The sequence below is a fragment of the Cervus elaphus genome, chromosome 7 (genome assembly GCF_910594005.1).
Source record: "Cervus elaphus chromosome 7, mCerEla1.1, whole genome shotgun sequence".
Taxonomy (NCBI): domain Eukaryota; kingdom Metazoa; phylum Chordata; class Mammalia; order Artiodactyla; family Cervidae; genus Cervus; species Cervus elaphus.
This window is the reverse complement of record NC_057821.1, coordinates 45393839-45409431: the sequence shown is the minus strand read 5'-3', so window position 1 is coordinate 45409431 and position 15593 is coordinate 45393839. Positions and strand designations below refer to the sequence as shown.

Here is a 15593-nt window from a genome sequence, read left to right as displayed (position 1 = left end):
TTGGTAAACTAATTACCTGCTATTCAGGTGTTATACTAGTTAGTAGATTATGCACATATGCCGCTATGATCACCTCCATTTAGGATGACTTTCCCTTATATGCTCCATTTCCATACAAATGAAACAGACTTTCAGGTTTTATATATATTCATTACTTTTCAATGTATGTGTGTGTGTGTGTGTCTCTATCCGTCTACCTCCCTATTCTTATAATTTATGAGAAAGAAATTACACGGGGAAGTCATTCTGATTTTTCCCTTCTCATTTATAGAAACGAGAAACAGCTCTTCTTTCATCATATTTGTATGACAAGAGTACATCGGCACTGGTGCTAGGATAAGGCTATAAGGATTAGCAAAAGAAGTGACATTTTTGGAGTCAGAAGGCTTGTGCCTGGTTTTGTTACCTGTAGTATGCGATCCTGAGTAAATCATTTATCTTGTTTGAAACTCAATTTTCTCACCTGTAAATTGGTAGAGTCTACAGGTCTTGTCTCTCTCAAAAGTCTTTTGTGAGGCTTCAAAACAGATAATGTGTGTAAAAATGCATTAAAAAAAACTTACTGATTAATAACTATAAAATATTACCATACTTGTAGTGCATTGAAGTGATAACGCAAAGCCAAAAAAAGGCAACATATGTAAAGTAAAAGTAATTATTTAGTAAGTTTATGAATAATAGCTTTGTTTATATTACTATTAAACTATTCATTTTTAAAGAACTAAATGCTATAATTATAGATTTCATTATGTAAAAACAATATAACCTGGCCTGGTCTACAAATTATGAAATGCAAACAGAATTACAGAAATGCATACACATTTTGATTTCAATAAGAACTTATGAAATTACAGGTATCCCTATTTAGAAATAATGACCTAACCTTCCACAAATATAACGATTATGAAGTATAATACAAATGTGGGAAAATAAACACATGATCGTTTACTAATGAGTCACTCGGGCTGTGCCTTGGTGAAGCATCTATATGACCCAAACATGCCGAAACGGAATGGTGGTGATTTTAAACGCATTGAGAGACGGTCCTTTGAAGGAAGTTACTGTGGATACATCTGCAAAGCAAAAGTTCACTTCCCAATTCGTCCTCTGCAGGGGGGAAATGGGACGTAAGGAGACAGGCACACTGCTCGGAGAGCCAGCGGAACCCGCCCGCACTTGGTCGACAGTTGCTCAGCGTTCACCGACCGTCAGGGGTGAGGCTCGGAGCCCGAGCTACATCACTGAGAACGCAGACAGACACCTGCCCTTGCGAAGCTCGCCTTCTCGTAGGAAGGACAAGAAAGCACAGAAAGAAGGATCAGAAGGTTCCCAGGGCCATGTAAATGAGTAAATTATAAAGTTATAGTGTTACGGGAAAAAAACAGAGAGCCGTAAGGAGATTCAGACAACACGGCTGAGAGCAGGCTCCGGTTTAAAACAGTGGTGTTAGGGTAAGCCCAACTAAGAAGGTGTTAGGGAGACAACCACACAGCTCGCAGGGAAACACCCAGCCAGAGAGAACGGCCAGTGCGAAGGCCCCATTTGCTTCTAACAAAATCATCTTGTGAAAATGAGAGGAACCCATTTTTCTGATGAGTAAACAGTGTCCCAGAGTAACCTGGTCAAGGGCACAGAGCTGGTCCACGACAGACCCGGGACGAGAGGCCAGGGCTCCTGGCTCCCGATGCAGGCCTTCCTTGAGGTGCGCTCGCTCACCAGGCGGAGGGAAGGGCCCTGCCCGCCCCGGGCACTGAGAAACGCCGGTGTCCTCACTGATGCGCGGGTTGCCGCTACCATTATTAATCGGGTCCATCGACAGTTCTTAGAAAGGAGATAAAGCTCAAAAATAATTTCCTTTTCGCTTCCTGTGGTTGATATTTCTCCTCCCTCTACCTGTGCGGTTTTTCTTGGGTGGTCCATTTCAGTATCATATTATCAGTTAAAGTAAGTATATTTCTTTGGATATTTGATAAAGGAAAGATGTTCAACACGGAAAGAAGCGATCAAATAGAAAGCATTTGTGACTCATGATGAAAAACAGCCAGTGAAGGAATGGGGAATGTGTGGAGGCTGGTGGTTTGGAGACAGAGGCAGGATGGAGGAAGGGAAGCAGGGGGCTGGGGAGGTGGGAGGGAGAGAAAACACTAGGACGAGAGCCCCCAGCAATGAGCTACATGAAAACGATGATGAAAGAACAAACTTCAAGTTAAAAAACAATCAGACGACGAGAGAGGAAACCTGGAGAAGAAGCAATAGTGGAAAAGGGGCTGGAGAGAGTGAAAGATATTTTCAAGTTAAAATATGAGATTCGACGATAAACAACACAGAGAAGAGAGAGAGAGAAAGAATCAGATTTCTGACACCGTAGATGCCGGAGCTGGTGGAATTACTAACAGCAAGAGGGACCAGAGGCGCCTCTGAAAGGCGAGTAGCTCTCTTTCGGTAACGCTGGGTTTAAGGTGGCAGGGAGGTTCTCACGAGTGGAAAGGGCCCAGCAGATAGGCGGTACATTTGGAAGGTGTGGATCATCCCAGAGCCATTCTGTCTAATACAGTAACCTCGATCTCGAACCACGTGTGGCTGTTGAGAAACTGTGATGAGGCTGAACCGAACAAGTTCCAAGCATAAAACACACACCAGATTTTAAAGATTTCATATAGAAAAAAAAAAAAGAAAAAAAGGACCCAATGTTTCCTACACTTACTACATGTCGAAATACTATTTTTGTGAATTAGGTTAAAAATATGTTAAAATTAATTTCACCTGTCTCTACTTTTTAAAGTGACTACTAGAAAATTTTAAATCACACATGTGGCCTGCATATTTTTCCTGGAAGGCATGGATACAGAGCAATACTAGGAATGTTTTAGGACCACATAAGGGGAAGAGAATTCTGAGAAGAATCACAGACATCATTTAGAAGGGTCTCAACTGCAAACACATTCGAGAAAGAAAAAAACATGTCATTGTAACAGTTAACATTTACTGAACACTCGCAGCACTAAATGAGTCACATCAAGTGCATTAGCTTATTTGGTCCTCAAACCACCTTATGAAATAACATTAGCATCTTTTTTCATAGAAGAAAAAGCTGAGGCCAAGAACAGTTAATCTGCCCAAGGTCACAGTTAAATGCTGTGCTGGAATTCAAACCCAAAGTCCACGCCTCTGGTTCCAAATTGCTACATCAACCCCAGAACAATTGACATTCTGCTATTAAATTGTTAAATTTTAAATGGCTGTATTTAAACTAGCAATTTATTACAATGGTTCATTGTTAAGAGTTGGTGAAATACCAGCAATGCGCTAATTCCAAGGTTAAGAAAAAATACAAGTGAGCAAATTTGTAACTTCAGAATCATGGGAAATTACTGATGTTGACACACTTTGGCTAAGGAGCCTAAAGAAGAGCTTCCAGTGTGACTTCCTGCCTCCAGTCAACGGCTGCTCCTAACACCCAAACCTGATGAGTTAGGGGGTACGCAGCCGGCTGTCCAAGGGAGGTGATTCTGGACGCAACTCTGAGCAGAAGGGCCCTGCCTCCTGAAGATGACTAGATAGACAAGGTGATCCACGTAAAGGTTCAACACTCTGTTTCAGACTATGGACACACCTGAAACTCCCAAACTGTGATTAACATGTTTTGAAGGGATCAATTATAACTCAACTTAAAAAAAAAAACAAACACGTCTTGAAGGGAGCTAAAATTGCAGCCTTTTGTTGGAGAACCAAAAAGTAAGCTTACCCAACTGGATACGTTAAAAATGGATTTGCTACGCTTTTGAAGAAAAGAAAAAAAATGGCTTGATATTTTGACTGGAGTCACACATAGCAAAATCTCCTACAAATATCAACTTGCATAAAAATGAGATGTCTTACATTTGGTTTGGTTGGTTGCTTGTTTTTAATTACAAAGAAAATTTTCTTTCCTTTTTATCTCTAATTTTTTACTAACTATCTGGATAACACAGTAGTCAGAACCACAAACTTATACAATGATGGCTAAAATCACATCATTTACGGAAACTTTACCAGGTAGATTTTATAAAGCAGTTTGGCTCAGATTATAAAAGCATACTTTCCCAGGCTTTAAACAAAGGATTACCATAAATTTATACTCTGGAAGTGGAAAAAAGGGAACTTAAAAGAAAAATGGGTTTTGGAGTAAGATGAATTAGCAGAGACACCTTGAGAGACTGTTCATGTTGGACTTGGATCCAGAGGGGTGTCTCTGAACCGAACCACTACCTTATAGACCCTGAACTTTCACACACTCTGCATCATTTTTTCTTTCCCCAAGTGGGAAGACTTGGATTTGGACATCTACAAGAGAAATAATTCTCCTCTGAAGACCCAAAGTTTCTGAAAAATGCTTGTCTTCAGGCAGTATCAGCTTGTGCTTTATTCTGGCTTTTTTAGGTTCCCATGACTCTTCCATTCAGTTAAGAAGACTTTCTTGCACTTTTCCGTTACTCGTTGTAATTCATAATAATTTGAGCAAAGGTTCAGGCTCCGAAGGACACAGCCAGTTAGCCCCCAAAACGCTTTGTCCACCCAGGTGCCAAGCTACCAAAAGGAGGGCCAACTCTACTCATCAAGGGCCACCACACCGAGTCCCTCTTCCAAGAGCATGTCTCCTCTCAACACCACCTGTGATTCTCATCATTACAACTGTTAATTGGATAGATAATCCTATAGTCCCGCTACTGCTTCTCATTTCTATATTAGCGTCAGTATGCTCCTTTACTGGGCTAATTTTTTCAGTTTACTGAGCACTGGCGATTCGCCAGGCATCGGTGCAGGTACCAGGAATAGAGCAGAGAACAAAATGACAAAATAAATAATAAATAAACTGCCCTACTGAAACGGACAGTCTGGTGGGGAACATATTCAATAAAGTCCAGAAACTAAATAGAGAGTGTGTTAAACACTAGAGATGCTCAAGGCGGAAAAAAAATGAAGCCGACTAGGCTCATAGGAACTGCGGTGAGTGGGGTGGGAAAGACTGGAATTTTAGGAAGAGTGGCCAAAAAAGAAGGCTCCTCCGTCCACAGGCAGATTGCGTGTACCCGAAAGGGGAGAAGGGGGACAAAAATCCAGGACTGACTGGTGTCAGCTGGAGCGGAGTGGGGGGGCGCAGGAGATGCGCGTTCTTTTAACGAGCCCTGAAGTGGGGAGAGGGGGACCATCTGGGAGGGAGGAGAGAAGCAAAGATACAACAGGGGCCACCGAGGACATACGCGACTTCACATTTTGCCCGGGACTCTGAGCTCCGCACACACTTTCCTTTTTTTTGGAGTCACGGAATCAGGCTCTGCCGCCGACACTCTCGGGCGATGCCTGGGTCAGGGACACGCGGGGACACACGCACACACAACACACACGCCCCTTTCTCTCCGGGAACAGAGCCTAAGATCCAGCAGAAAGCCTCGTAAACTGGGAGATGAGCCGGAGCCTGCGGAGACAGCGGTTGCGGGGGGTAAAGAACGGAGCAGAGAGGCCCGCTCAGCCCGGTCCACACCGGGACACCCCGACCCGACCCCGCCGTGCAAACCCGGGGAGGACGCGCGCAGACACACCCCCGGCGCTTGCAGGCGCCGTGCAGGCGGGAATTCAACCGTTAGCGCCCCGGAGCCGGCGTGGGTCCCGCGGCGGGGCCGATCCCGCGCCAAGCGGGGCGCCGTCCCCCGGGCCGGACTGGGCCGGGAGCGGGGAGCGGCCGCCGCGGGACGAGGGGGGCGGCGCGGCGGGCACGTGCATGCAATAGGGGGTTGGACGCGGCGGCGGGCGTCCGGAGGGGCCGGGCGGGACCGCGGAGCCGGCGACCCGGCGGGCCCGGGCGCGGCCCGCGCGCCCCCCGACCCCAAACGTCCGCCGCCCCCTCCCCAGGCCCGCGCGGCCCGGCCCGCCGACAGCGACGGGTTCCAGCGGCCGAATCCGCAGCCCCCCGCGCCGCCGCCGCCGGCCGCTCGGCCCCCTTCCCGTCCCGCGCGTCGGTGGCGGAGAGGAGGAAGGGGCGGCGGCGGCGGAGGCTGGCGGCGCGCAGCGCCCACTCACCATGGCTGGCGGCGCGGCGACCCCGGCGGCCGGCGGTGCGCTGTCCAGGGTAGCCGGCGTCCCTCTGCCCGCGCTCCCGCCGCGCGCGCCCGCCGCCCCGCCCCCGCCCCCACCGCGCGCGCCCGCCACCCCGCCCCCTCGGGCTCGCGCGCGCGCCCCCCGCCGCAGGGCCGTTTCGGGCGCCCGCCGCTCCCCGCCCCCGCCCCTCGCCTGGGCTTCGCAGAACGCCGCGCGCCGGGGTCGGCGGGGGAGGGGCGCGCGGGCCAGGCTCCGGCGCCCCCCACCCGCCACCGGCGCCCCCTGCCGGTCGGGCGGCGATGTGCAGGCCCGGCTCCCCCCAACAAGCACACACATACACGCCGACGCCCCCTGCCGGCCGGGCGGCGAGGTGCAGGCCCTGCGGGCGCCCGCTGTGTTCGGCCGCTCACCGTTCCAGGAGGCTCGGCCAGGACCCGAGGCATCGCCCGCCCCCTGTACTCCGGTCTCCCCTCAGCCGCCCGGAGACTGCGAGCGCCGCCCATCTGGAGGAAGAGGGGGCTGCAGGGGGCCAGGACGTCGTCTTTCTCTGACTCGGCTCTGGGGGCTTTCAAACACAGGTTCAAGGCCGATAAAGGCTCCCACTCGGGATGCAGGATCACCCTACATTTTGCAGGATGCAGCGGTCAGATGGGGGGGTTAGTCCGGTTCCTTTTGGGGATGAAGTCAGGAGCTGGTCAGTCTCAGCAGGAGATCCCTTGTCTGGCGTGAGACTCTGGCTCAAGAGGATGGCCTCGTTCCTTCGGCTTCTCAACCGAGGCCACTAATGGTTAGTTCAGCACTTAATTGTGAACAGAAATGAAGGGATCTTACATCCTAAGCTCTTAATTAAAAAAAAAAAAGTCTTTGTCTCCCAAGACCAGACGTGAAAAAGGTAAACTTGTGTTACGTGACCTTTCCTCTTAAGAATTAAAAATGTGTGCCAGAAGGAAAGTCACCCCAGTACTCACCCCAAATTGTTTTTCCCCCCATAGCCGTATTATGAAATGATTTGTCTTAATATTTTCTCATTTTTCAGAGTTTTTTTTTTTTACATGTATTATTTTATAATTTTAAACCCACAGAAATGGTTCTCACATTCTTTGGACATTCAACTAGGAAAAGACTAGCTCAGTTTCACTGTCATTAATCTACTGTAATACAGTGTGAATTCTCAACGTATTCTCAGACATTACTGTGTACAAATTGCAGCTGAGCATTTAATCAACTACAGAGACCTGGATGCATCAAGGTGCTCCCAGGTGCAGACCAGGAATACAAATTTTTAACAAGCATCACAAGTGAGGCTGATGCAGGCACGTAGGCCATGGACCACATTTTGAGAACACAAGTCTGTCATCTCTGGAAGGATTTAGTCTTTTCTAACAAGATGGCGGGGTGGGGATTGGGGGGCAGGGAGTGTGATGGCTAGCCTCTAAGCATTCTGCCCTTTGCTTGTAGAAATTGTACCATTTATGTCATCTATACCTTGCAAAGAACACCAGGTTCACATGTGTAAGGAACCCTTAAATTTTGAATTATACTTCCCATTTAGTCTGATAATTCTTATTTTATGTTTATTATTTAAAAACATTTATCAGCCCACAAGTCCAGAAGGAGGTCTAAAATGTCACCAATATGTTATCTATCACTTAAAATATATTCTGGCTTTTCTTGTCACTGTAATAAAGGAACATAGGAGATGGCAAATGCCAGAAGGTATTCTTTTTCCCACTAATTATTTAATTAAACAGAAAAAGGAAGTGGTTCTACCCCTATTAACATGGAACTGGGATCATATCTTCACATTCTGACCTGAGATAACAGGAATTCCGACTTATTTGCCCATAAAAATATTTTAATATGCAGGAAATATGCTTTTATAAGATTTTTCTTTTATTACTTGCTCTCTTGTATGGATCACTCAAGTTAAAATTTATTGTGACTTTAAATCAGTCTGCTTTTCTACAGAGTGGTTGTGTTTTTTGGAGAATGATAGAAATCGCCTCTAGAAATCACATTCTTTCCGTGGCCATACACTCTGCGTTTGTGTAAAGAAAGCTCCGTCCCTGTGCGTACAGTCAGGCCATTCAAGATGGCTGTTTCTTTGCTCACTCTGTATCCCCTCCTTGACGAGTCCCACTTCACTCAGCTGGCTAACCTACCCTCTTAATTATAGGGCTTAATCCTTAACTGCCTCTGTGCCTGCCCCCTGTCCCAGCCGCCTGTTTCCCTGGTAACTGATGAGCCACCCTGACATCAGTTTCTCCAAGGAATGGTAGCCTCTTTCTTGCCTGAGGCATGAAGGTTGTTGCTTTCTGCCTGCCCTTTGCTGTCCATGGTGGGTGTATTGCTTCAGGACCTTTTGTTTCAGACTTGTGAGGTCCTTTGAGACTTGGACGTCTCTTTTGCTGTTTCTGGGTTCTTTCTTTGGTCTTGAGGCTGAGCGGCCTGCGGGGTACAGCCCAAGACTATCAGTCTGAAAAATAAGAGTAAAACCAGATGAAGTCACACTGGTGCTATTTGATTACCTCCAACAATTTAGTGCATCTTTTACTCAGTATTACCAGGGCTAAGGATTTATGACAAAGCAATGTATGTATATATTGCTTATTTGGTTGTTGTAGAGTAACAAGTGGATGATGGTTGGGTGGCATCACCGACTCAATGGACATGAGTTTGAGCAAGCTCCAGGAGTTGGTGATGGACAGGGAAGCCTGGCGTGCTGCAGTCCATGGGGTCGCAAAGAGTCAGACACGACTGAGCGACTGAACTGAACTGAATCATTTCTTTGTGTCAGTCTAGGTGGAAAAAAAAAAGTTCATTCATTTAAAAATATTTGCTGAGTACTGTGGAGCTTCCCTAGTGGCTAAGAGGGTAAAGAATCTGCTTGCAATTCAGGAGACCCGGATTTGATCCCTGGGTCGGGATGATCCCTAGAGAAGGAAATGGCAACCCACTTCAGTATTCTTGCCTGGAGAATTTCATGGACAGTTGTAAAATGTCAGACACGACTGAGCAACTAACACTGACTACCGCATTCCAATACAATATTCTAGAGCAAAGTTTGGCAAACTACAGCCATAGGCCCAATCTGGCCAGCCGACTGTTCTTTGTAAATAAAGTTTTATTAGAACACAGCCTTGTCCAAACATTTTCATATTGTCTATGGTAGCTTTCATGCCACAATGACAGAGTTAAGTAGTTGTGACTGAACTCTATGGTCTATAAGTCCTCAAGTATCTACTCTTTGGTCCTTAATAAACATGTGTGCCAATCCCTGTTGACTCTAGATGTTATAGATAAAGTCTTGAAGATTATAGCTCCTTTTCTTTCATGAAGTTTCTATTTTAATGAGAAGGACGAAGACAATAAACAAAATAATTTTACAGAAGTGTTGTGAAGACATGTGAGTGATGTGGTGAAAGTGAAAGTGAAGTTGCTCAGTCGGGTCCGGCTCTTTGCAACCCCATAGCCTTCTAGGCTCCTCCGTCCATGGGATTCTCCGAGCAAGAGTATTGGAGTGGGTTGCCATTTCCTTCTCCAGGGGATCTTCCCAACCTAGGGATCAAGCCCGGGTCTCCCACATTGTAGGCAGACACTTTTACTGTCTGAGCCACCAAGGAAGCCTGTATCTTGAGTTGAGAGCTCAATAACCAGCAGAACTAGCAGTTACAAAGCTATGAGAAAATCTAGGGGAGATCCCTCCAGATGAAGAAGACAGCAAATGAAAGTGCTCTGAGACAGGAAAATCACACCCTGCCTTTGAGGACCTAGGTCCCTAGGGATCATGGCCCTGGCAGGACATTCTCAGATGATGTCCACTGGTCAGTCCAAGAAACCCTCTTGGGGCCATTGCTTTGTACTCTTATAGCTATTTGACTGTGTTTATATAAGCACTGAAAGGGAAAAAATAATTCACAGAGATTTGAATGTGATTGATCCTTTTCAAGGAAATAGGTTGGAATTCAGAAGGAGATGGATCATAACGAAGTTTTCGAATGAAGCATTTTGGTTCTTTCATTAAACCAGATAAAATGTGCTAGGCACAGTGTTCAGTTGTGTCTCATCATTTGTGACCCCACGGACTGTAGCTCGCTGGGCTCCACTGTCCATGGGTCTCCAAGAAAGAACACTGGAGTGGGCTGCCGTTTCCTCCTCCAGGGGATCTCCCTGACCCAGGGATCAAACCCGTGTCTCCTGCATTGGCAGGTGCATTCTTCACCTCTGAGCCACCTGGGAATCCCAGATAGAATAGAACATGACAATAATCTTAATACATTCTGTCACCCAGTCTGGAAGTAGTTCTGTTAAAGATAATTTGTAATTAATTTAGTTTTATGGATACTTTAGCCTATGTCAGAATTTGACTTAAAATGTTCATTCAAACTGTCTTTATAATTTGTATCACATAATAGACATTCAATCAATATTTAAGACAGACTCCCCCCCCCTGTTTTTTTAACCACATGCCACCTAAAGTTTCTGTGACATTTTAATGAGAATCTCATTAGATTCAAAGGTCTTTGGAAAATATATTGCTATTAACTAATGGAAATGTAATCCCTGAACAAAAACTAAATTAATGATATCTTTTATAGAAACAATATTGTGAAAAAGTGTGGTCATTACCATTTCAAAGCCTACACCATGCCAGCATTTTAATACATGGTGGTCATTAATGTATTTTGGAAGATGTGTTAACCATTTTGGAGGATGGCCTCTTTCATCGTGCAAGTTTGGACTCACCCTGGTGCCCCAAGCCTTGCCTTACATCCAGACTCTCTAGCAAGTACTGCATAGTTTGGTTTTTTTGTTGTTGTTTAGTTGCTAAATTGTGTTTGACTCTTTGTGACCCCATGGACTGCAGCACGCCAGGCCTCCCTGTCCTTCACTATCTCTCGGAGTTTGCTCAAACTCATGTCCATTGATTTGGTGATGCCATCCAACCATCTCATCCTCTGTCACCCCCTTCTCCTCCTGCCTTCAGTCTTTCCCAGCGTCAGGGCCTTTTCCAATGAGTTGACTCTTCGCATGAAGTGGCCAAAGTATTAGAGCTTCAGCTTCAGCATCAGCCCTTCCAATGAATATTCAGGGTTGATTTCCTTTAGGATTGGATTATGGAGAACTCCAAAATTTCAAATAAATGGAACTGCCATGTTCCCACTACTCAGCTTCTGTGATTAACAAACAGCCAATTTTATTTCACCTAAACCTCATTTGCTTCCTTCTTCCACCTTAGCTTATTTTGAAGCAGGTGTTGTAAATTTTAGTCTGTGACGGTATCAGGATATATCTCCAAAAGAGAAGTGCTCTTCTGTTTAAAACCCATAGCCGTGATACCACTGTCACATCCTAAAAAATAGACAGGGATTTTTTAATACCAGCACAGCCAGTGTTCCGCTAGTGACTGCAAGGAGATCCAACCAGTCCATCCTAAGTCCACCACCATTCCAGGTGGTGCTAGTGGTAAAGAACCTGCCTGCCAATGCTGGAGATGTCAGAGACACAGACGGAAGGCCTTAGCACGGCACAGCACGTGTAACTGATGGATACATCTTTGAATTTTCTTCTGGTCCATAGGCTCTTTCTCCACCTCGTCAGTTTTTAAAGAGTAAATTTTTTGTTTTTTTAGATTTTTTGAACGTGGACCATGTTTAAAGTCTTTACTGTTTTTGTTACAATAGTGCTTCCGTATTATGTTTTTGGTTTTTTCGGCCAGCAGGCATGTGGAATCTTAGCTCCCTGACCACCCCCAACGTTGGGAGGTGAAGTCTTCACTACTAGACCTCCAGGGAAGTCCCACCAGTATAGTTTTTGACGTTTAGGATTACCATGTTTGGGGTCACAGGAGCTTGTGGTCACGCTTACAATACCAACAATGGCTGCCTTTTATGGCATTCTTGTGAACCAGGCACTGTGGCAAGTGCTTTGCATGTATTATCTCATTTAATCCTTAAAGCAATCCAGAGAGTAAGGTATTATCAGCCCCAATTTATAGATGGAAAGCTGAGGATTAGAGAGATGAAGAAATTTGACTGGGGACACTTGTGTGCTAAGTCGCTTCAGTTATCAGACTCTTTGCGACCCTAGGGACTATAACCAGCCAGGCTTCTCTCTCTGTGGGGATTCTCCAGGCAAGAACACTGGAGTGGGTTGCCATACCCTCTTCCAGGGTATCTTCCCGATCCATAATTAATAAGAAAGAGCTGAGACCCCAAACTACCTTATTCTGATTCCAAAGTCCACGTTGCTAACCTCTAGGCTATACTGCCTGGGATTCTAAATGCCTCGGGAGAAACCAATGCCACTCTGAGGGTGGTTTTATTATTCTTGGTACCTTTGTGTGTATTTGAAATCTTAAGTTAACAAGGGAAATTGACCATCATAAAAGGTCCATGTAGTGGATCTAGATCAACAGACAAGTATTGAGCACCTTCTGTGTACCCAGAGCGGGGTAGGAGCTGGGCGGAACCAGCAGATTACCAAGGTTGGGTCACTGCCTTCTAAATGTCACAATCCAGAGGCGGGTGGGGAGGGAGGCAAACGGATACACAAGCAGATACAATGCAACGTGGACTGTGGTGTGTGCTCACAAAGAGCTCCCCGTGAAAAGGGATGCAGAATGGAGAGAAGGAATTCTAGTTTGGGGGGTGGGGGTGGGGGGAGTTGAAAAAGCTTTTGAGCCCATGGGAGCTGCAAGGCCCTTGAATGAAGAGTAGGATATTAGGTTTGGGATAAAGATTAGGCGCGTGGGGAGTGAAGACAGGATAATACCAGGTTCTAATGACGTGTATCCGGGGCTGCTGTTTCCCCCTGTCAATCTGATGGAAATGCAGAGAGTTCTCCAGCTTCTGCACACCCTGGCACCTCGTACCACAGGCAGATGGGAACTCACTCCAGCCAGGGCCCAGGTTGGGGTGACCGTAGTACGGGCACACTGACCATCCGGATTAACTGCCTACGGTCTCTGCGCTCGTCTCTCTTAAAAAGCCCAGATTGTTTGATTACTCGTGGCCACTTACCTCATCCACCAGCTTCTGACCTACAGAAACCCTGGGCTTTGCTGAGGTCAGGCAACCTGCCAGCTCCATGCTGGCGGGAGAGCCTGGGGGGCTGAGATAACTAGCTTTATGCCGCTGTGATTACAAACAGACTACCATCCTGGATTGTTCTTGGTGAGCTGTAACAGCCGTGACTGCCGAAGGTGGGCAGACCCTGTGCTTTATGGCGGATCCATGCGGGTCTTTTCAGGTCTGTGACATTAAGAAAGGAAGCTCTTCTTTCCAGGACTTGGAAGGACTTCATTTTACAACTTTTGAGAAATCTGTTTTCAATCTGGCTTGACAGGGCTAAGCAAAGAGGGATTGCTGAGCACCAAGTTTATCATTTCTGTTTTGTTTTTTGCCATGCTGGGAGGCTTGTAGGATCTTAGTTCCTTACCAGGGGTTGAAGCCAGGCCCCTGGCACTGAAAAGGCAAAGTGCTAACCACTGGACTGCCAGGGAATTCCCCTTTCAATTCTATTTTGACAAGGAGACACGGGTTCAATTCCTGGGTCAAGAAGATCCCCTAGAGGAGGAAATGGCAACCCACTCCAGTATTATCATCTGGGAAATCCATGGACAGAGGAGCCTGGTGGGGTTATATAGTCCTGGGTGTCATGAAGAGTTGGACACAACTTAGCGACTGAACAACAAGGCAACGTGGAGGAAATTAGCCTTGTATGTAATTTGATATTAAAAATTCTACATTGGCTCTTAAGACCTCCTATGTCCATATTCTACAAGACTAGCCCTCTTTAGATATATTTGTTATGAGAACCTCACTATCAAGACTGAATCAAATAGACTTTTGCTAAGGGTCACTGTGCTTAAATTACATTCTAGCGCCCCCTGCTGGCCAAATTGAATGCGCCGCTGATAAACGCTGGTGATTTCTGCCAATGTGACCTTTTATTTTTTTCCCCCAATATGATCTTTTTTGACTTATGCTGTTTAAACACAGAATCTGGAGGTATATTACAGTTTGCACTAAAAGAAGGTTTTCCTATGGACAAACACCTCTGACAAGCTATCCAGCTACCAGTGGTATTTGTTTCCAGCAGATCAATGTGTATATAATTTACACATTTACAAGATAAAAATAAACTTAGTGAAAATCAGAAATTTGTAATATTTAATTAATATTTAATTTTTGTCATTTAAATTACAGTGTGTCTTGGTGTGGTCCTCTTTGGGTTTATCCTGTGTCAGTCTCTTGGTCCTCGTCTCCCAGGAAAGGGAATTTAGACCAGATGCATAGATATCAGTTTTTTGTTTGCAGTAAGAAATATATTTTAGACTATGATCCTGTCTATATATAAAATTTTCATAAATAAGACAATAAATTTACTTTGTGAAATGCGCTCTAATATTTTTCTATTTCAATCCATCTGGAAAAAAATTCTTTATTCATAAACACATGGTGACATGAAGCTTGAAAATCTGAACTCAAGGACCTTTTCAGGTTTTTTTTTCTTTTTATTTTTCATTGCTATTCGTCAGCAAAATGTCATAAGACTCTATTGCATTTAGGCTTCTAAAGCATGCGTCTGTCTTTCTTGTCGTGAGGGAGGGACTGTCGGCAGGTGGGATTTACAGCAAACTGGATGGCAGAAAAGATCTGCTGCGTCTTCTAGAGTGATTTATATTATAGATCCCAGTTACTTTATTTTTCTCCCAATCTGCAACATAACTACATGACTGATTCTTGGAATTTTATGGAGGCAGGTGGAAGTTTTTTTTTTCTTTTCTCTGTAACCACTTGGCTCTCACTTAAGCAGGCAGAATAAGCATAGTGGTTAAGAACGTGGACTTGGGGCGGACTCAGTCTGCATCCTGGTTCTTGCTTTACTAGTTATGTAACATTGGTCTGGCTACTTAACCTCTTCTTCCTTCTTAACCTCTCGTCTTCCTCATCTATAAAATGGGGATAATAATAGTTTCAACCTAAGAGAATTGAGGTGAAGACTGAGTTAACACCGCACACAAGCACAACAGTAGTGTTATTAGCTACTGTTAGCATAGACTTTAATTAAGTAACACTTGAGCCTAACTTTACATTTTCCTGATAATGCAGAAAAGTTCTATACCGATAAGTACTTTTAAAACAGTGACTTTAAAGTAGTGGCTTGAGCTATAATATTACGCCCAGTAAAAAATATTTGGCAGAAACCAACACGGTTCTGTAAAGCAATTATCCCTCAGTTAAAAAATGAATACGTTTTTAAAAATGTTGGAAAAAAAAAGTATTTTCAGTAATAGCATAGCTGTCTTTTACAGGTCTAAATTGTTTAATCTTTCTTTAAAAAAAAAAAAAACAAAACTAACAAATCAACCTAAACAGCTACCACATAAACTTTTATGCATGTGGTCTAGAAGTAAATATTCTGCCTGTCACAGGAATAATCAGACCAAGAAAGGAAGTGAGGATTGGTTGCAGGTACCTTCTTGCTTACGACTAGCTGTTGCTGTGTAGGTG

General features: G+C 45.1%; 2 protein-coding genes across 2 annotated transcripts in view; one reads left to right on the top strand and one right to left on the bottom strand.

Annotated features, from left to right (window-relative positions):
- Nucleotides 1–6191, bottom strand: part of ELOVL2 (ELOVL fatty acid elongase 2) — a 49203-nt gene extending 43012 nt beyond the window's left edge. Inside the window, exon 1 of the mRNA XM_043908556.1 lies at nt 6058–6191. Coding sequence (XP_043764491.1) covers nt 6058–6060 — 3 coding nt within the window. The 5' untranslated portion in view covers nt 6061–6191. The remainder of the gene's footprint in view (nt 1–6057) is intronic.
- Nucleotides 6059–6736, top strand: LOC122696837 (translation initiation factor IF-2-like). Its single transcript, XM_043906958.1, has one exon. It carries the CDS (start codon nt 6059–6061, stop codon nt 6734–6736), a length of 678 nt encoding a protein of 225 aa, XP_043762893.1.
- The last annotated feature ends 8857 nt before the right edge of the window (nt 6737–15593 follow it).